Source organism: Saccopteryx leptura, chromosome 1 (genome assembly GCF_036850995.1).
Source record: "Saccopteryx leptura isolate mSacLep1 chromosome 1, mSacLep1_pri_phased_curated, whole genome shotgun sequence".
Classification (NCBI taxonomy): Eukaryota; Metazoa; Chordata; class Mammalia; order Chiroptera; family Emballonuridae; genus Saccopteryx; species Saccopteryx leptura.
The window spans coordinates 162,998,524-163,015,238 of NC_089503.1; the positions used below are offsets into that span (position 1 = coordinate 162,998,524).

The 16,715-nt window shown below is 56.2% G+C and overlaps 1 protein-coding gene across 7 annotated transcripts in view; it reads right to left on the minus strand.

Annotated features, from left to right (window-relative positions):
- Positions 1-16,715, minus strand: part of NAV1 (neuron navigator 1) — a 181,331-nt gene that overhangs the window by 122,417 nt on the left and 42,199 nt on the right. For all 7 annotated transcript variants that reach the window (XM_066379711.1, XM_066379703.1, XM_066379675.1 and 4 more), the window contains exons 2-3: positions 11,646-12,405; positions 7,475-7,578 (exon numbers count right to left, since the gene is read on the minus strand). In XM_066379711.1, coding sequence (XP_066235808.1) covers positions 7,475-7,578; positions 11,646-12,373 — 832 coding nt within the window. In that variant the 5' untranslated portion in view covers positions 12,374-12,405. The remainder of the gene's footprint in view (positions 1-7,474; positions 7,579-11,645; positions 12,406-16,715) is intronic.

Genomic DNA, 16,715 nt, shown 5'->3' on the forward strand with positions numbered 1-16,715 from the left:
CTGGCACACGGCAGTCCCAAATGGAACATAAGCCCCACCCTCCACTTCCCCTTGAGAAGAAAAGGGGCCAGTGGATGCCATGGTCCAACATGCAGGCACCAGCTTGCTCATACCTCCAGGTCCTCATCCAGGAAGCCTCCTGGATTGCTCCACTAGCTTCCTCCCAGGCTAGACACCACCTCCATTTTTTTTTTTTTTTTTTTTTTTGTATTTTTCTGAAGCTGGAAACGGGGAGAGACAGTCAGACTCCCGCATGCGCCCGACCGGGATCCATCCGGCACGCCCACCAGGGGGCGACGCTCTGCCCAGCAGGGGGCGATGTTCTGCCCCTCCAGGGCGTCGCTCTGTTGCGACCAGAGCCACTCTAGCGCCTGGGGCAGAGGCCAAGGAGCCATCCCCAGCGCCTGGGCCATCTTTGCTCCAATGGAGCCTCAGCTGCAGGAGGGGAAGAGAGAGACAGAAAGGAAGGGGGGGGTGGTGGAGAAGCAAATGGGCGCTTCTCCTGTGTGCCCTGGCCGGGAATCGAACCCGGGTCCCCTGCACGCCAGGCTGATGCTCTACTGCTGAGCCAACCAGCCAGGGCACCACCTCCATTTTGACAGGGCGTTAGTTACTGAGACATTTCTGTGGACTTGCAGAGGCCTGGCTCTGTCCAGCATGCTCCCTGAGCTCTGGGGACATTTATTCTGGGCCATGGGCTCAGAAGAGATCTATCTGTCTGCTTGCCTGGCAGTTGGGGGGGGGGGGAGTACATGAGGCTCAGCAGACTGGGCTGGGAGTGGGTCCAGGGGTCGTGGGCCTCAATCTGCCCTCTACTGTCTCAGGAACAGCGTGGAGAAATTCTAACCAACAACCCACATCCCCGGGAGCTCACACAGCATGGACCCATCCCCTACCCCAGCCTGACCTAGTGTGAAATGGGGTGGGGTGGGGGGCAGAGACCAGGCCCTGAAATAGAAAACAAGGCACCTCTGGCCACATGACCCAAGCTTGAGGACAGTGTCCCTAGCATGAGGGGAGGGCTCTTCAAGGCTGGGAGGGACACAGGCTCTCCCTTCAGAGCCACGTGTTTTAGGCTGAGTGGCCCCAGAGGAAATGGAAATGTGGCCGAGGGATTACTCCCTCAAGGGCCTACTCCAGACGTGGGGTGCGGGCCCACAGGAGTGACCCTCCTGCAGCCTCAGCGGCCCAGGGCTGGAGGTCTGACCTCAGGTTGGGCTGAGGTCAGGCTCCTGTTCTGGCCCCCAGGCTGGAATATGGGCTAGCTGCCCCTCAGCAAGGGGTCCTGGACATGCAAGTGAGGCTCCAGGCTTCTCTTTCCTCTTCTTCTGCTGGGTATAGGGCCTCCAAGTGCTGAGACCTTCCTCCTTGACTAAAGCCAGGGTTCTGTGATCTCCCAAAGGGAATGTGGCCCAGGTGACCTCTGCACTACCCAGATGCATCTTCCTCAGATGAGGACCAGTCCAAGGCAGGTATCATGGCAACTGCAGGCAGGAGGGGGGTAGTGTGTGGGTGGTTGTGTCCATGTGCTAGGTGGAGATGTGCAAACTGCCTGTCTGAGTGTGTGTCCTTTAATTCGAGCAAATCCAGACACAGACTGGACTCGTCCATATCCCTGCAGAGCCAGCCACTGAATCCCAAAGCCAAGTGCAACCTCAAACACAATCTCACTCAACGTTCTGCCTTAGGGCCAAGCTGACCCATTCGTAATAAGTCCTATTACACCGCACTGTGGGCCAAGGAAACCCAAAAACCCCATGCATAAAAACACAAGCCCCCAGCCTGGGTTGTCTGGCTAGCCTTGTGATGACATCACCACCACGCAGCAGGACTTCCTCCGCGTTCAGACAGACTGGACCCAACAGGTCCAGGTCTGCACAGCCAACCGTCAAATACATAAGCTCTATGCTGGGGAGACGGCATGTTGCCCAGGTTCTGGGAGAGCTCCTTGGTGCCAACACTTAAAGACAAAGGCGAGAATAAGGAGACTCGGAACGTACCTGGACCTGACCCAGCTGGGGACGGACCCCTGGCCTTCTGACCAACCTGGAGCAACATCCTCTCTTCCTGGTTGTACTCAGCACCTCCGTGCCTTACGAGGTTTCTGTGAGGTGTTTGAACGAGGCGTTGAACTTCACAGGGGTGGGACACGGATTCATAACTCAATGCCTCTTAATAGAATAATCGCTGGCAATTACTCGGCACAGAAAAGCGGTTGTACAGATGTCTAAGAACGTAGGCGGGTGCTCCAGGTGGGAGTTCCAGTGCCAGGGTAAGAACTTCCCTTTCCCAGAGCCCCATGTCATCACCGGGGAGCTGACCCCTCTGGGCTTCCTGCCCCCATGGAGCCCAGGTGTTGGGGCGGAAAGGATGCAGGGAGCTCATGGGTCACGCTGGTCCCTGGACCGTGCCATCTGTGTGAGCACAGGGCTGCTCTCCCTCCCTGAGGGTGAGGCTGAGCTCAGCTCCTAGTCTATCTGAACCCAAGGCTTCTCATCACTGTGCTTACTCATTGCATCTCCGGCCGTCGGTGCAGTTGGAGGGTTTTGAGAGAGGGATAACCAAGTAAGTATTTCTCTGCTCCCCCATCCCCAGACTTGTGAACTTCCTTCCACCCTGACCCTTTCATTAGCTAGAGCCCCCTCTGAAGCCTGGACCCCCCAGCCCAGGAGCTGCAAGGAAGAAGAAGGCTTTTGACTCTTACTCAAATGACCCAAAGGTTGAGTATTGGGGCTGGGGGTAACTCTCAGCCTCTTATCTTCTGGGTCATTGAGTCTGTGTCACCTCCCTCTCTTCCAGGGCCTTCCCTGCAAGCCCTGCAGGGCAGGCAGTGTGGGGAAGGCTCTCAGTGGGGACCCTCATCATCTTATCACAGGGGTCCAAAAGCTGTGTTCCAGTTTCTGCCCATTTGCCGGGAGGAACTAAAGCCTCGAGTGTGACCGGAATGGAGACCGAGCTCGGAAGATGAAGCCCCTGTAGGCCCTGCACCTGCCCTGGGCCCTCCCCGTCTTGGCTGTACCCTCAGGACCCTCACAGGCACATGGAGAACTAACGCAGGGGCTGGGATTTCCTGAGGGCGGGGTGGTGGTGAAGCAGTTCTTTTTAGGTCAAATCTCCAAACACCTGCTGGGAGGAAGCTGAGCCCAACACAGACAGGTATGGGGCACAGAGGCCAACGCTCTAGGAAAACCACAGGGGGAGGTTTGCCACCTTCCTCCTCTACCCACTGTTCCCAGCATCTGAGATCCGGGGTGGAGGGGGCAGCCCACAGACCTCTGGTGCTGGCATCTCGGAGGTGCCGTGAGCCCAGAGCTTGCCCCTTGCTCATTGGGGTAGAAGACGTATTCCACCCCAAAGGTGGGGCTCCTCCAGGGTCATCCACAGATGGTGCCTGGCTCCTGGCTGCCACAGAAGCTCTCTGCCTGTTTGGCCCCTGGACATGTCCCCAGTGTCTAGAGCAGCGCCTGGCACACGGTAATGGACGTGAGTTCCTTCTGTAACTGGGCAATGCAGAAGCTAGGCCTTGCCCACCCGGTGTCTTGTTTGAAGCATATACCCCCCTTCCGGAGCCTGCATGGCCCCTAGAAGTCTACTTGGTCCCTGTCGGTGACTCTGTTTATCAAAAAGGGTCCCCTGACACCCTTGTTCCATAGGGCACTGATCCACGCCAGCCCTGAGAACATAGCTAATGCCATTGTCCCCCGAAGGAGGTCTGTGTTGTCTAATCAATTGTCTGCATGTCCTCTCTCCAAGGATGGCTGGGACATCAGGCTCAGTCAGCCTGAACATCCCCAAGAGGCAGAGAATGTGGCGGTGAGAACTTATCATGAAATGACATAGGTTTGGGAAGGCAGAGCAGCTGGTGACGTCCCGGGGCTTGCTGGGTTGGGGGAGAGGTCAACAGGGCTGTGGCTCACCAACCCATTTCCTCCTCCCCACACTTGGCAGAGGTTGGGGGGACCAGGCTGAGCTTGAACCGCTAACAGGGTGACACCGCAAGTGCCAGCAGCAATGGGGGAGCAGGGAGGTGGCACCAGGAGAGCATGACGTTGTGACAAGCCTGGCTCCAAACCCCGGCACAGCCCCTAGTTGTGCGTCCTTGAACAAGCTATTTTATGTCACCTCTCTGGGCACATTTCCGCATCTGTCACAGGCTAACGGGACCACCTGCAGCGGGCCGTGCCAGGGGCTGAAGGAGGACTTGGTGGGACACACCCTGCAGCAGCACGCCCTGCACATAGTAGGCGCTCGATAAATAGTAGTCGTTATCACCCAATGGCCATGTAGTGCTGGGGACATCAGAAGATAGTGGTCACCTGCTAACCGACCATGCTGTCTCGAACGGGTCGCTGTTCCCTTCTACACCCCACCTCACTGGGGAAATGAGGCCACATTGGGTGGCGTGTAAATTTTCTCAGAGCTTTGACTTCTTGTATGTGCTGATGGGTCCCCCCAGGGACCCCAGAATCCCAGAACCAGCTCCTCTGCAGAGGGGACAGCCACCAGCCGAGGGCACGCTGGGATCACATGTTTTCTTAGACAGGAGATTCTATCTCTGCTCCCAAATCCACAATACATGAAACACTAAATTGTGGCTTAAAGATGGAGTCCACCCCCACCCCATCCCCACAGGATAAGAAAGCTGGAGGCAGCAGACCCAGCAGGACACCAGACTCCACATGTCCCTCCCCCGTCCTGCTCTGAATGCACCAGACACGGGTGAGCAGCGCAGCGGGGACCAGGCTGTGCTGTTCCTCAGTGACACGTGTCCTGATGAGGCAAGCCCCCTCATACGTGTCCACTTAGCGTTTCTTCAAACATGCCACAGAGTGGAAGCAATCAAGGCCACTGTGTCAACCTCAGGCAGCCTTTCCTGGTCTCCCTGCACGCAGCCTCACACATGTGGGCACACAGACGCGCCAGCCTGGCTTCCCCGGGATTTCCAGATTAAGATCTGATGGCGCCCATCGATGGCTTTCACCCCTCCCTGGAGGGTGAGCAGGTGGGGGTGGCCCGGCCAGGTAGAGTCCAGATGGCCCCAGTTCACGTGCGCTTGGCCGTGACCAGCTGGCTGGGGATGCCTCTGGAGCCAGCGCCAACACCCCTGCTGGTGGCCAGTCATCGTGGGAGATTCCCTCCCTGCTGGATGGCCATTCTGCCTCATTTGGATGCTACTTCCAAGCAGACTAAGTAGGAAAGCAGAGCAGGGCTGACAGAGGTCCCTCAAGGACTCTGTCCCCACAGGAGAAAGCAGAGAGAGACTGGTTGCTCCTCCTCAGCCACAGGACAGGACACAGGCCCAGAGAGACAGCTCCGTGACCCCTGTCAGTGCCCTGCATGCCCCCAGGGCTCCATTTCCCCCAAAATACTGGTCAGCAGCAATGTGTGGGGGACAGGGACCCAGAGAGTTCCCAGGCCAGGAGAGAGATCAGGAGGACATCTGAGCTACAAGAGAAAGCAGACCTGGCCCATGTCATCCACAGGCTGATACAGCCATCATCTGACCCACAGCTGGGAGATAACAGTTCTGGGTTCTGTGAAAAACACCAACCTATAATATGGAATGCTCCCAAGCACTCAACTCTCCTACAGTGTAGGGGGACAAGCCCAGGGCTCCCTCGTGCTGCCTGGTCAGCTTTGACACAAGCGGTCACTGGGTAGCCTGCTGGGAGCCAATAGACTTCCCAGGGCAGGTTCGCTGGATGAGCCCTGAGGTGGGGACCTGCCTGAATGTGGGTCACAGTCTTACTCATCTTTCACTGCAGTGCCGGGACAAGGCCAGCATGCCTGATGGTTGGTTGACTGAATGAATGGAAGAATAAATAAATGAATGAATTAATGAGTCAGCCAAGCCCAAGGGCTTCCCTGTCTCCTCTCTTCTCTTGGTTGTTTTCTTCCAGCGAAGTGGAGAGGACAGCTTGCTGACTAGACACAGGTAGATCCCAAATCCCCCCATCCACTGGTCAGAGAGCCGGTCATGTCCTTGGCCATAATGGGTCACCAAGACAACTGGCCAGTACCAGAGCAGAGACCACGCTGTGCACCCGGCTCCCTGTCCCCTGGAGCCTGGAGGAAGCCCACCTCCAGTTCCTGCACTCTACCCACCAGGGTTACACCCATTTTCAGAGCTGGCTGGCAAGGGTCTTCCAGCTAACACAACTGGGGGGATTCCTGGTGCCCCCTTCCTCCCACCACTCACAGGATGATAATGACCGATGCAAGCCAGCTGGGTGGTGACCATGGGCTCTAGCCATGTGGCACACATAAGGAAGCCATTACAGTAACAAAGCTGCCGATATAAAAATAGAGCATAGTTTCCTGGTTACCACATTCTAATTCGGATGGCTTTTTGGTGCCAGCGAATTTGGGTTTCCTTTTGTCCCCGGCCCTGCCCCGGTTCCTCTGCTTGTTTGCTTCTTGTGGGAGGCAGTGGTTCACAGTACCAGTGCCTGGTCCCTGCCCCACCACCCTCCGCTCCAAGGCCTGCTGGGGAAGAGACTGTGGCTGCTCTCAGGATCACAGTGACTCTCTATGTTTCTGCTGGACACCAGGCCTGACAATAGCTCAGAAGGACCCAGCTCCTAGGCCAAGCGGGACACTCAACCGCCTGCCCGACAGAGGACAGTGAAGTCCGGTCCGGACATCTGGGTCAGGCATGTCCTCTGTCCAGTTGGTCCCACTGGCGCAGGGCACTGAGCTGATACTGTGACAATTCGGGTTTGCCAAAAGTAAGTTCATTCCTTGCCTAGGACGAGCGTCCTTTTCTCTGAGAAGCCAGAGAGGGCCTAGCTGCTCCCTGCAGGGTGGGGGCCTCAACTGCCCTCCAGGTATTCCTTCAGTGTTGCAGGGAAACCAACACACACCCCTCAACCCTACTAAGGGCTTAGAATGTGACCCATTCAGGACTTGACCTGTGGTTCATTAGTTCATTTATTCATTGAGAGACACCAATTGAGTCATCGGCCAGAGACTGCCTGGGGATGGCTTGGGGACAGACGGTGTCTCTGTCCTTACAGAATATCACTGTCAGGTGAGACTCCCACTCTGGTCCTGAGGCCCAGGTAACAGCACTGCCCACATCTGTGATTAGCTGTGACTCAGGAGGTAATGGGAAGGTGACTAGCATGGGAGGGGCCTGTGAAGATAGTCCAGGAGAGGAAGCCGCCGCAGCAGGTGGCTGGATGGCTCTGGACCGCGGGCCTGGTATCCTTGGCTCCAACCCTCCGGCTCGTGGCTCTTGGCCACGACCTCAGTGGCTCCCACAGCCCAAGTGCTAGATAAACGTGGCACCCACTGGCCACTCTCCCGCGCTGACCTTGAAGTGCTCCTGGACTTGAACCGGCTCTGGGCTGAATCCAGCACAGCCAAAGCTCAACATGTAATTCCAGGCTGATGCCAGAGAGATGGACCTGCTTGTCCAGGTACATGGTGGCCTCCCCACCCCAGGAGGAAGTCCTTCTGCCGGCACACTTACCCACGCAGGAGAAGCCATCCTTGGTCCCGCCAGGGGGTATGGAGCAGCCATCCAAGGCCCAGCTGCCCTGGGGGAGGGAGCTGGGTTCATGGTCTGTCTGCAACCTGCCGGACAGAGAACAGTGGTCACTCACGGCCTTGAAGTCTCTCCATGGGGCTGAGGAAACCCCGAGAGCTTGGTTCTTCTCTGCTGCTACCTACACCCCTGTGCCTGGGCCTCTCTGATGGACACATGCCCGTGTGAGCATGCTGGGAGGCAGCAGGTCCCTGGGCTAAGTCGGGCTGAGGAGTGGGGGTGTCCCTGAGGGCACAGATGCCTGAGGCCAGTTGCCTCATTTTCACACACATGCATTACCCACGGGGCACAAGGGACCTCAGGCCATGGTCACTGCCCTCGGGCTGTTGCATAGATTACAGCCACAGGCATTACACAGGGAAGAGCTCCCCCTGAGCTGGGGTCCCTGACTCCTTATGAGGGCTTAGGGTACACATAGGGCCCCAACTCGCCCCCAGTCTAGGCAGCAAGGTCAGAAAGGGAAAAGGGCAGTCTCAGCACAGGTCACTCGACTCCCAGGAGGATGGAACACGCTGGGCCACTGGTGGCGGCGGCGGGCAGGGCGGGGTTTCTGGGCTGCAGCTCCCAAATGCACACAGACCTCTGGGCTGGACTGACCGCTCCTGGGAACAAAGGCTGAGGGAGCTTTCATTACAGACAATTACCCTGGGCTCTGGGGCTGGCCCACCCGTGGCTGTCACTGTCTCCAGCTAAATGGGCCCTTCAATAGCTGGGCAGGGTGGGGAGGGGTGGGGAGGGTTGTATAGGCAGGGGAGAAACTGGTGTGGTCCCAGGGAGGGGACAGAGCTGGGAGCCTGGTGTCTTCAGAGCCTGTGAGGCTGCTCTCTGTCCAGCTAGACGGCTGGGCCTCTGGCTAGCCCTGCTGTTAACCTGCTGGGTGACAGGGAGCAAATCTCTCCCCATCCCTGGGTCTCATTACAAGGCAGAAGCCATGACCTCTGAGGCCTGGGTCAGTCTGGCCATCTGTGGTTGATTGCTTGGAAGCAAGGAGTACAAGCCTGGGCGATTGGGAGTGAGGGAGGCACACATTGGATTGGAAAGTGACTGGACCTTCTAGAAGGGAGACAGGACACTATGAAAGCTATAAACATCTCATTGGACACATACATGGAAAGAAGGGGTACTGTCTGACCCAGAGCAGGTAGGCAACAACCAGTGTGAGCTACAGGAGTAGTGTGCTGCCCTGGTCACTGCTGCTGCTGTCATAACACCAGGGCAGGGCAGGGGGACTGACCGATGGATGGGGCCTGCAGTCCAGGGACACCGAGCAAGGCGGCCGGCTGTCACTTCTCAGCCTCAGCGGGCTCCGCACCTCCCCTTCCACGGCCAGACCCCCACGTCTCTATCATTCTCCAGCCTGGGTCGACAATACTGCCTGGGCTGGATATTGGCTGACATTGAACCAGACAGAAGAAAACCAGTAACTCTACACTCCTGACACCCTTGACCGAACCACAGGCAACCCACAAAGGGAGGCGCGGATGTCGGGGGAGAAAACCCTCGGCAGGTGGGACAGGCATCCAGAGTGGTTGAAGCCATGGAGGCTCTTCCCATGAGAGCAGAGGAGATGGGACTGAAGAACTCACATGGCTGCATGAGGAGAGCAGACCAAGGGGCATTTACGCCTCCCTGGGTCCAAGAAGCAGGGTGCCCAGAGGGGGTGAGTCAGAGGAGAGACAGCAGATAACCTCCCTGGGAAGGACTGTTTCATGCCAGACCCTTGAGAAGGGACAGCTCTGAGGACAGGACTGGAGAATGGTGGCCAAGAGGCTGGCTCCCTGGAGAAGAAGGTCAGGCTGACCAGGCTGCAGCTTTGCAGATGCTGAGGTGCTGAGGGTGGGGCTGGGAGTGAGGAGCAGATTTCCACGAAAGCAGGACGCCTCAGCTTGCAGGCACCAGATGGCACGTCCTTGGCTAGGAGACTTGCAGGGTAGCCCAGCATGGTCCTTGGCAGAGCTGCCCAGGGCACCAGTTCCAGGCCTCACAGGCATGCTGGGCTCCTGTCCACCTGCCTGCCATGCTCTGGAGTGTCCCTGGTCCTAATTTTCCCTTGCCTGAACCGTGACCCTTCCTGCAGCAAGAATCCAGGGCCCAAAAGGGGGCGGGGTAAGATGATAAAGGGAACCCGACCCGTTTCCACTCCTATCTGAAATGCAAGCATGCGGCATCTGCTACGTGGCCATGTTTGGGTTGCATCGAAAGGTGCAGAGGAGAAAGTTCTGACCCCTTTAGAAAATGTCAGATTCTGAAGATGGCAGGGGATGGACAATTGCAAGCAACTGAACACCTAGACACTCTTTCCCAAAGACTGAATTCAACATAGAGGCCGTCAGGTAGGGGCAGGATGTCAGAGTCACCGGGGAAGCATCACGTTATTTGGACAGTGACCACTTAAGGAAAGACCTGCCAGGCATTCCTGCTTCCCTGAGATCCTACGTACATGGAGAGGGTCAGAAGGGACCACTTCTAAGGAAAAGGAACATGAGGTACGGGCTATGTCATCCACAGAGATGCCTCAGGAGGTGGGCACCCCCAGGGAAGACCTTCCTCCGCCTGTCTGAGGAGTCTGGCAGAATTCCTGCCACCTTACAGGTCATTTGGAAGGCTATCTGCTTGGAAACCGCCTCCTACGGAGCTTCCGATCTGTCTCAAGTCCCACCGAAGCACCTGACGCTGACTTTGGTCCCTGGCGCGGCTTTGGGCAAAGTAAACCTCATCCATCTCACAAGGTGACAGCCCCTCCAATGTTTGGAAACAGTTCACAGACCCTCTCTGAGCCCCTCGTTTCCAAAGCAAACGGCTCAGATCCTTTCACCATTCTTGAGACACCTTTTCTACCCCCTACAACACGACACTCTTAGGGTCCCTCACCAACCTGCCAGTCTTCCTCGGCATGTATGTTTTTGTCTGTCGGGATCCTTTAAAAAATGGCGTGTGCACACCCGAACATGCCACGTGAGGCCTGAACGCAGGCAGAATGTAATGGGACCCTTCTCCTGGGCCCCAGGTATCAGTGACTATGGTACACGGGGGCCGAAGACTTTCCAGAGACCCAGTCACGTTGCTGGCTCCCCTTGTGAAACTTCACGCTCCCTGTGGGTCCCACCCTGCCCCCCACAGGCTGCGATGCCTCCGAGGTTCCTGATGTCCAGGGAATGACTGAGAAGCTTTTCTAGATCCAAAGTGTGAGAGTTTCTCCTTTCATCAGCACAGGGAAGAACCCCGGGACTTTGTCGGGTTCAGCAGGAAGGTACTCAATTTGCATGTGAGCGTTGGAGACTGTGTAAGACTTGGTAATTGACATTTCGTTGACTTAATGTGGTCATTCGAGTACAGAGTTATATTTTTGTTGGAAAAGCATCCGTGGACTGAAGTGTCTGTTTTTCTGGGCTCTCAACCGGCCATGTCTGGAGAAAGCTGGACAGACCCGCTTGTTGACCGCGTTGCTAGGAACAGTGGCCCGGCCACCACTACTTGCAATGGCGGTTGCCCCTATGTGACCATTTAAGAAGCATGACGTGCTATCCTCGGTATGTGCCAGGTGCAGAAACAGATGTGCATAAGGCAATAGGGTGCGTGGAGACAGAGAGAGAGAGAGCAAACACAGACAGACAGACAGACAGACAGACAGACACAGCTATAATGGGCCCACCAAAGAGCAGTTAGGATTCACTCACCATGACCTGATGTCCCAGTGTCCCTGACAATGCAGTGAGTTTAATGCATGTGGTCCTAGGTAAGCAGGGCAAGACTGACTTACCTACCTACCTACCTACCTATCCAACAAGCTGCTTAAGCCTTCACAAGACTCCAACGTACTGTCTCATTGCTTCTCAGAGAGGACAAACAGACATTTTAGGGGTACCCTCCTTACATGTCTGGGTTTGCTCTGCCGTCCCCAGAGTTGAGCTAGACCAGCGCTTGGATTGATTCCCTTGCTATGTCCCCAACCCCATGAGAGCTCTCAAACTCCAGGCTCCACAGGCCTGCCCTGCCTACGGCCCCTATGCCAGGGCCTTCTGGTCCCCCACAGCCACTCTCCATCAAAGGCCCTCCTTATTTGGGCTTCCGCAGGGGTCCCGCTGCCCCAGCTCACCTGTACTGGAAAGGGGCCACTGTGGCCGTGACGGGCTGGCTCTGCTGATGGACCGAGGAGAAGCTGATCGCCCCAGGGGCCAGCGGCAGGGGGTGTCTGCTCTGCACGGGACTGCCGGCTGGAGAGGAGGCCCCCGAAGCTGCTCCAGCCTCGAGCTCCAAAGACCTGGGCACCCCGGAACTTCTGTAGTTTCTGTCTCTTTGGTCTTTTTCTGGGCAGGTCAGAGGAGGATTCTGACCTTCAGGAGTGCCTGGTACTTGGGTTTCTCCAGGAGAGCTCATCCGGGCTGGGCTCCTGCCCCGGGTCTGGCAGACGGGAATCCCTTCCCGGGCCCCTTTCTTCCTTCCCTGAGGGCCCTGTGTCTCTCCAGCTCTTCTGGGCCCCGCCCGGCTGGACAGGGCTGCTCTGGGGGCTGCCCTGGGACTGCTCCATGGGGAGCTGCAGAGGCTGTCGGCGCCCTCGGCCGCCTCTCTAGCCACCCCAGGAGGCTTCGGGGAGCCTCTGCTCCGGGAGGCCTGGGGAGAGGAGCCCCTGGGAGGGCCGGCCCCCTTGCCCAGCCTCGGGGAGGCTGCACGCTGCGGACTCAGGGCCAGGCCAGCCTGGCGCGGCCGCAGCCGGGGAGAGGCGCCCGGGGTGTGGATCCGGGTCTGGGAAGCAGTTCGGGGCACAGGGATGGAGGAGGCGTAGTGCAGGCGACTGGCAGAATTCACATTGGCTGTCCCATTCATGGTCAGCAAGGCCGGCGGTGTAGACTGCCGTCCTGCAGAGAGAAGAGAGAGACCGTCAGGCACCGTCCCCTACTTCCGACCCTAGGTGTATAAAGAGGACTTTGAGGGCAGGAGACCCCAGCACCAATCTGGGCATCAGGGCTCCTGGGCTTTCTATCTGACTTGGGGCAAATCCTTTTACCTGCTGCAAAAGGTGCTATGAGGGCCACAAACGCAGGTTAACATGTTCTGTGTTCTGTGACTTGCAGTGCGCTGGACAAAGAGGGTTAATTATTCACTCCCCTTGACCGTTGCTGTCCACTCTCCTTGTCACAGCGCCTCCCTCTCAGACCTTTTTTGGCTGCTCCCTGAGTCTAGAATGTGCCTGGCAAGCCAACTGCTTGTGCCCAGCCTTCTCACTGTACATCCCTTCTACCAGCCACACCACCTGCACCTGACTGCCCCCAGCAGATCCCTCTGGGCCCGGAGGTGGGGCAGCCAATTGCAAACCCCCCGGATCATAAACCTGTAAGTACCTCCTCCCCCTCCTGCCACCCGGCTCATAGCACTCACAGAGGTCACCTCTCTTCCCACCATCCCCACCCCCTGGCTCTCAGCCTTCCTGACCTACCTCCTAACCCGGCAAGCTGACCTCTGCCACCCAGTCCCCCGGTTTCCAGAGACCTTTAGACACAGGAAGACAGACCCCCCACAAACCCCCAACCCTGCACACAGCCCCTTCCCTTCCAGACCCTGGTCCATTAATTGTCCCCCTCTCTCTTGTGTCCTCAGCTTCACCTCCCCGTCACATTAATGAACGAACAAACTGATGATAATCACTTTCATTTCAAAGGGGATTGATTTGAAGTGATTTACAGAGACAAGCGCAAGCCATTCCAGACAGACAGAAGAGTTAAAGGTAGGAAATGCAACCGTCAAAGACTGTACTGACACAATGCAGGAAGGCTCCCAAAATGGTGTCCCGGGAAAGGCCCTTATACACACCACACATCACAAAGTGAGCATTCGCTGACAGATCTGAACATGTACACATGGAAATCTCTGGATGGACTAAGAGCCCCTTCAAAAGGTGCATCCATAAACTATCACCCTCCTCACAGCCTATGTGGGAGACAAGGAGCTGACACCTTCAAACACAGGGAGCTCGGCCAAGTCAAGACTAAAGAGCAAATACCCCACAGAAGGAAGGGCAAAAGGCTTGGCCAAAAGATTCACAGAAATAATAAATGAGATTGGTCAACACATAACAAAAATAAAAGCCTTCATCCAAACAGAAGACAGGTACATTGTGTTGTCACGTCTTGCTCTCAGAGTTACCACCTTTTAGAAAGTGGTAACATCCAAGATTGGCCAGAACCCAGGGCTGTGAGGCTATCATCCCAACGGCATCGGGGACGGTGCTGACCTCAGAGTGCAGCTGAGGGGAGGGGTGTGGGCCAAGGTTTATGAACCTTGTGGGTAGAGATAGAGACACAAAAGATGTCTGGACAGAGAAAAGCCCACCAGAACATGGCCGGCCTGTCCACCTGGGACACCATGGTGATGTCCCCTTTTGTGCCGCGGACAAAGGGAGCTGTCAGTGACACACAGGATGGTATATGGCAGTGGCTGAACTTCCCCCGACCTTGACTCTGTGGTCTGGGACCCATTACCAGCTAGACCAGGGGCAGTCAACCTTTTTATACCTACTGCCCACTTTTGTATCTCTGTTAGTAGTAAAATTTTCTAACCGCCCACCAGTTCCACAGAAATGGTGATTTATAAAGTAGGGAAGTAACTTTACTTTATAAAATTTTTAAAGCAGAGTTACAGCAAGTTAGAGCATATAATAATAATTACTTACCAAGTGCTTTACGTCAGATTTTCGCTGTTTGGCAGAATAAATCTTTATAAAACAACTTACTATAGTTAAATCTATCTTTTTATTTATATTTTGGTTGCTTTGCTACTGCCCACCATGAAAACTGGAACGCCCACTAGTGGGCTGACTACCACTGAGCTAGACCGAAAGAAGTCAGTGGGACTGGGGAGCACTGATGAATTTTCAGAGCAACAGCCTGAGTTGACCGTGAGCATCAGCTTACAGGACTTTGCTGCCGACAGATGAAATAATTTCCCCCAGAAAGAGGAACAGTATGATTGCCCCCCACCCCGTCCTCCTTCCTTCTAATTTGTGCTTTAGTCACTTGGGGGCATTATTGGAGGGACTGAAACCCGCCTCACCTCCGGCAGTAGAGAGGGTGTCCACGGTGGGTGTGCTCAGGACAGCACGAGCAGCTTGCCTCTACCCCTCCAGCGGCTCCCGAACCCACACCATCAGACAGGACCATGTCCGAGGCTGGCCTGACTCCCACTTCTTCCTCATCCATCCCCTGCCACTCCTTACCCGACTACCAGGCCACAGACTGAGTGGCCCTCTGCCTGCCCACAGCCCCCCACCCCCGCCTTATCTTATCCCCAGCCCTAGCATGCAGCCGTGAGAATCTAGGTAAATTATGTGACCTTCCCAATGCCAGGTCTGCAAAACGGGGACAGGATACATTCTAGAAACAGCAGTGAGGTGGAGACATGGTGACTCTCTCAGACCAGAAGAGAACCCGCTGTCCGAATCCTTCCCCGGCAGATGGACAGGAGACTGGGTTTATTATGACATCCTTCTCCTATCCGGCTACCCTGCAGTGGTCAGCTGCATGCATCTCTGACAATGTCGAGTGGAACCCGAGGCCTGAGTGTGGATCTGCTCAGAGGCTCCTGTGGGCTCTGAGCTGCTGGTCTTGGCCTCCAGCACAGAATTGGGCCATGCACTGACCAGCTGACCACCCTGGAGAAGGTCCTAAGACCACTCACCCATGATGGCCTCATCTCTGTGACATCAGTATTCCCAAGTGGTCGATCCCCTGCACTGACTGATACATGGTCACCCGGGCCCCCTCTGCTTCTCCTTTTAACCCCAGTCCCCAGCAAGTCCCAGTGTGGGGACAGCCAGTGAGGCACCCCAGACCAGCCCTCTGGAAGCAATGTCAGTGCAAGAACCCAGAACCATATCTCTCCTGGGAGCTGGGCTTCCCACCCAGCTTACTGCCCGGCGACCCTGGGACCCACTCACCTTCACTATCCTCAAGGCATCCTCAGCTCCCCTATCTCGTATCCCTGTCCATACATCTAAGACTAGCTCGGTTCCCAGCCAAGAGCGTGTAGAGGCCCAGCAGGCTGCTTCTACCTCGCTGCTAATGGAGCAAAGTGCCCACTTTCACTCCACATCATTTTTTTAAAAGCTGGATGGGGAGAGGTTTTTAAAACAGTCCTGCACTTGGTCACAGGAGCCCCAGCCTCTTCCTCATGCAGGAGGAGGGCCTGCTCTCCCTCCTCCCCAGGTGTTAGTCCTCCCCTCCAGCGAGCACCGACCACCCCCATCCCAGGTGGGAGCTTGGGGAACCAGAGAGCCTTTGGGCTGAGGGAGGCTGGTTCAGCAGCACAGGGGGCACCCAGGAACTTCACCTTCAGAGTGGGAACTCACAGGTGCTGATGTCGCTACATGGATCTCGGAGGATACCCAGCCCATCCCTGCTCTGGACAAAGTAACAGTAATTCTTTTACTGAGACATTGTTTTTAATCCTCGCAACAATCTTACAAAGTAGGTTCTAGTCTCTCTATTTCCCAGGTCAGGGGGACAAGGCTGAGAAGGTCGGGGGAGCTGCCCAGGGTCATGCACAGCTGGGCAGTGGCAAAGCTGTGACTCCGAGACCCAAGGACTGATCCCCTGGGCCACACCTAACAAATGCATGCCTAGCTCAGGACACACACTCAGCCTGGCGCATGGTGGGGACTCAACAAGTTTCCGTTGTGACCACAAGGACAGAGAACCTTCTTCTTTGAGTGTTCCTCTCCCCCAGGTTGGAGGCTGAGGTGCCTGGTTCCCCCAGAGTCTCTACCAGAGTGGGGGTGGGCCAGGAACCTACAGCATCGATAGCACAGTCCATGCTGACAGGAAAAAACCACAGCCCACCAGTGGGAGGCCAGGAAACAGGACAGTTTGAGAGATAAGGAATGGACAGAGTGAAGATTTCTGAGTCAGGAAGAGCTGGTTTCAAGTCCCAGCTGTGCTGGGGACTATACTATATAGTAATATAGTATGTGGCTTTAAACCAGTTATTCAGCCTTTTATGAGCGCGTCCCTGTCTGCAAGGAGGTCACGGAGTTTTGCGCAGATTAAATGGCGGTGTAAAGGTAACACCTACCATGGTGCCTGGCACGTAGTATTGCTCAAGAAGAAACAGCAGGAACCATGTTAAGGGAAGGAGCCAAATTCAGACAGCTGGACAGTCCAGCGGGTGGCAGGTG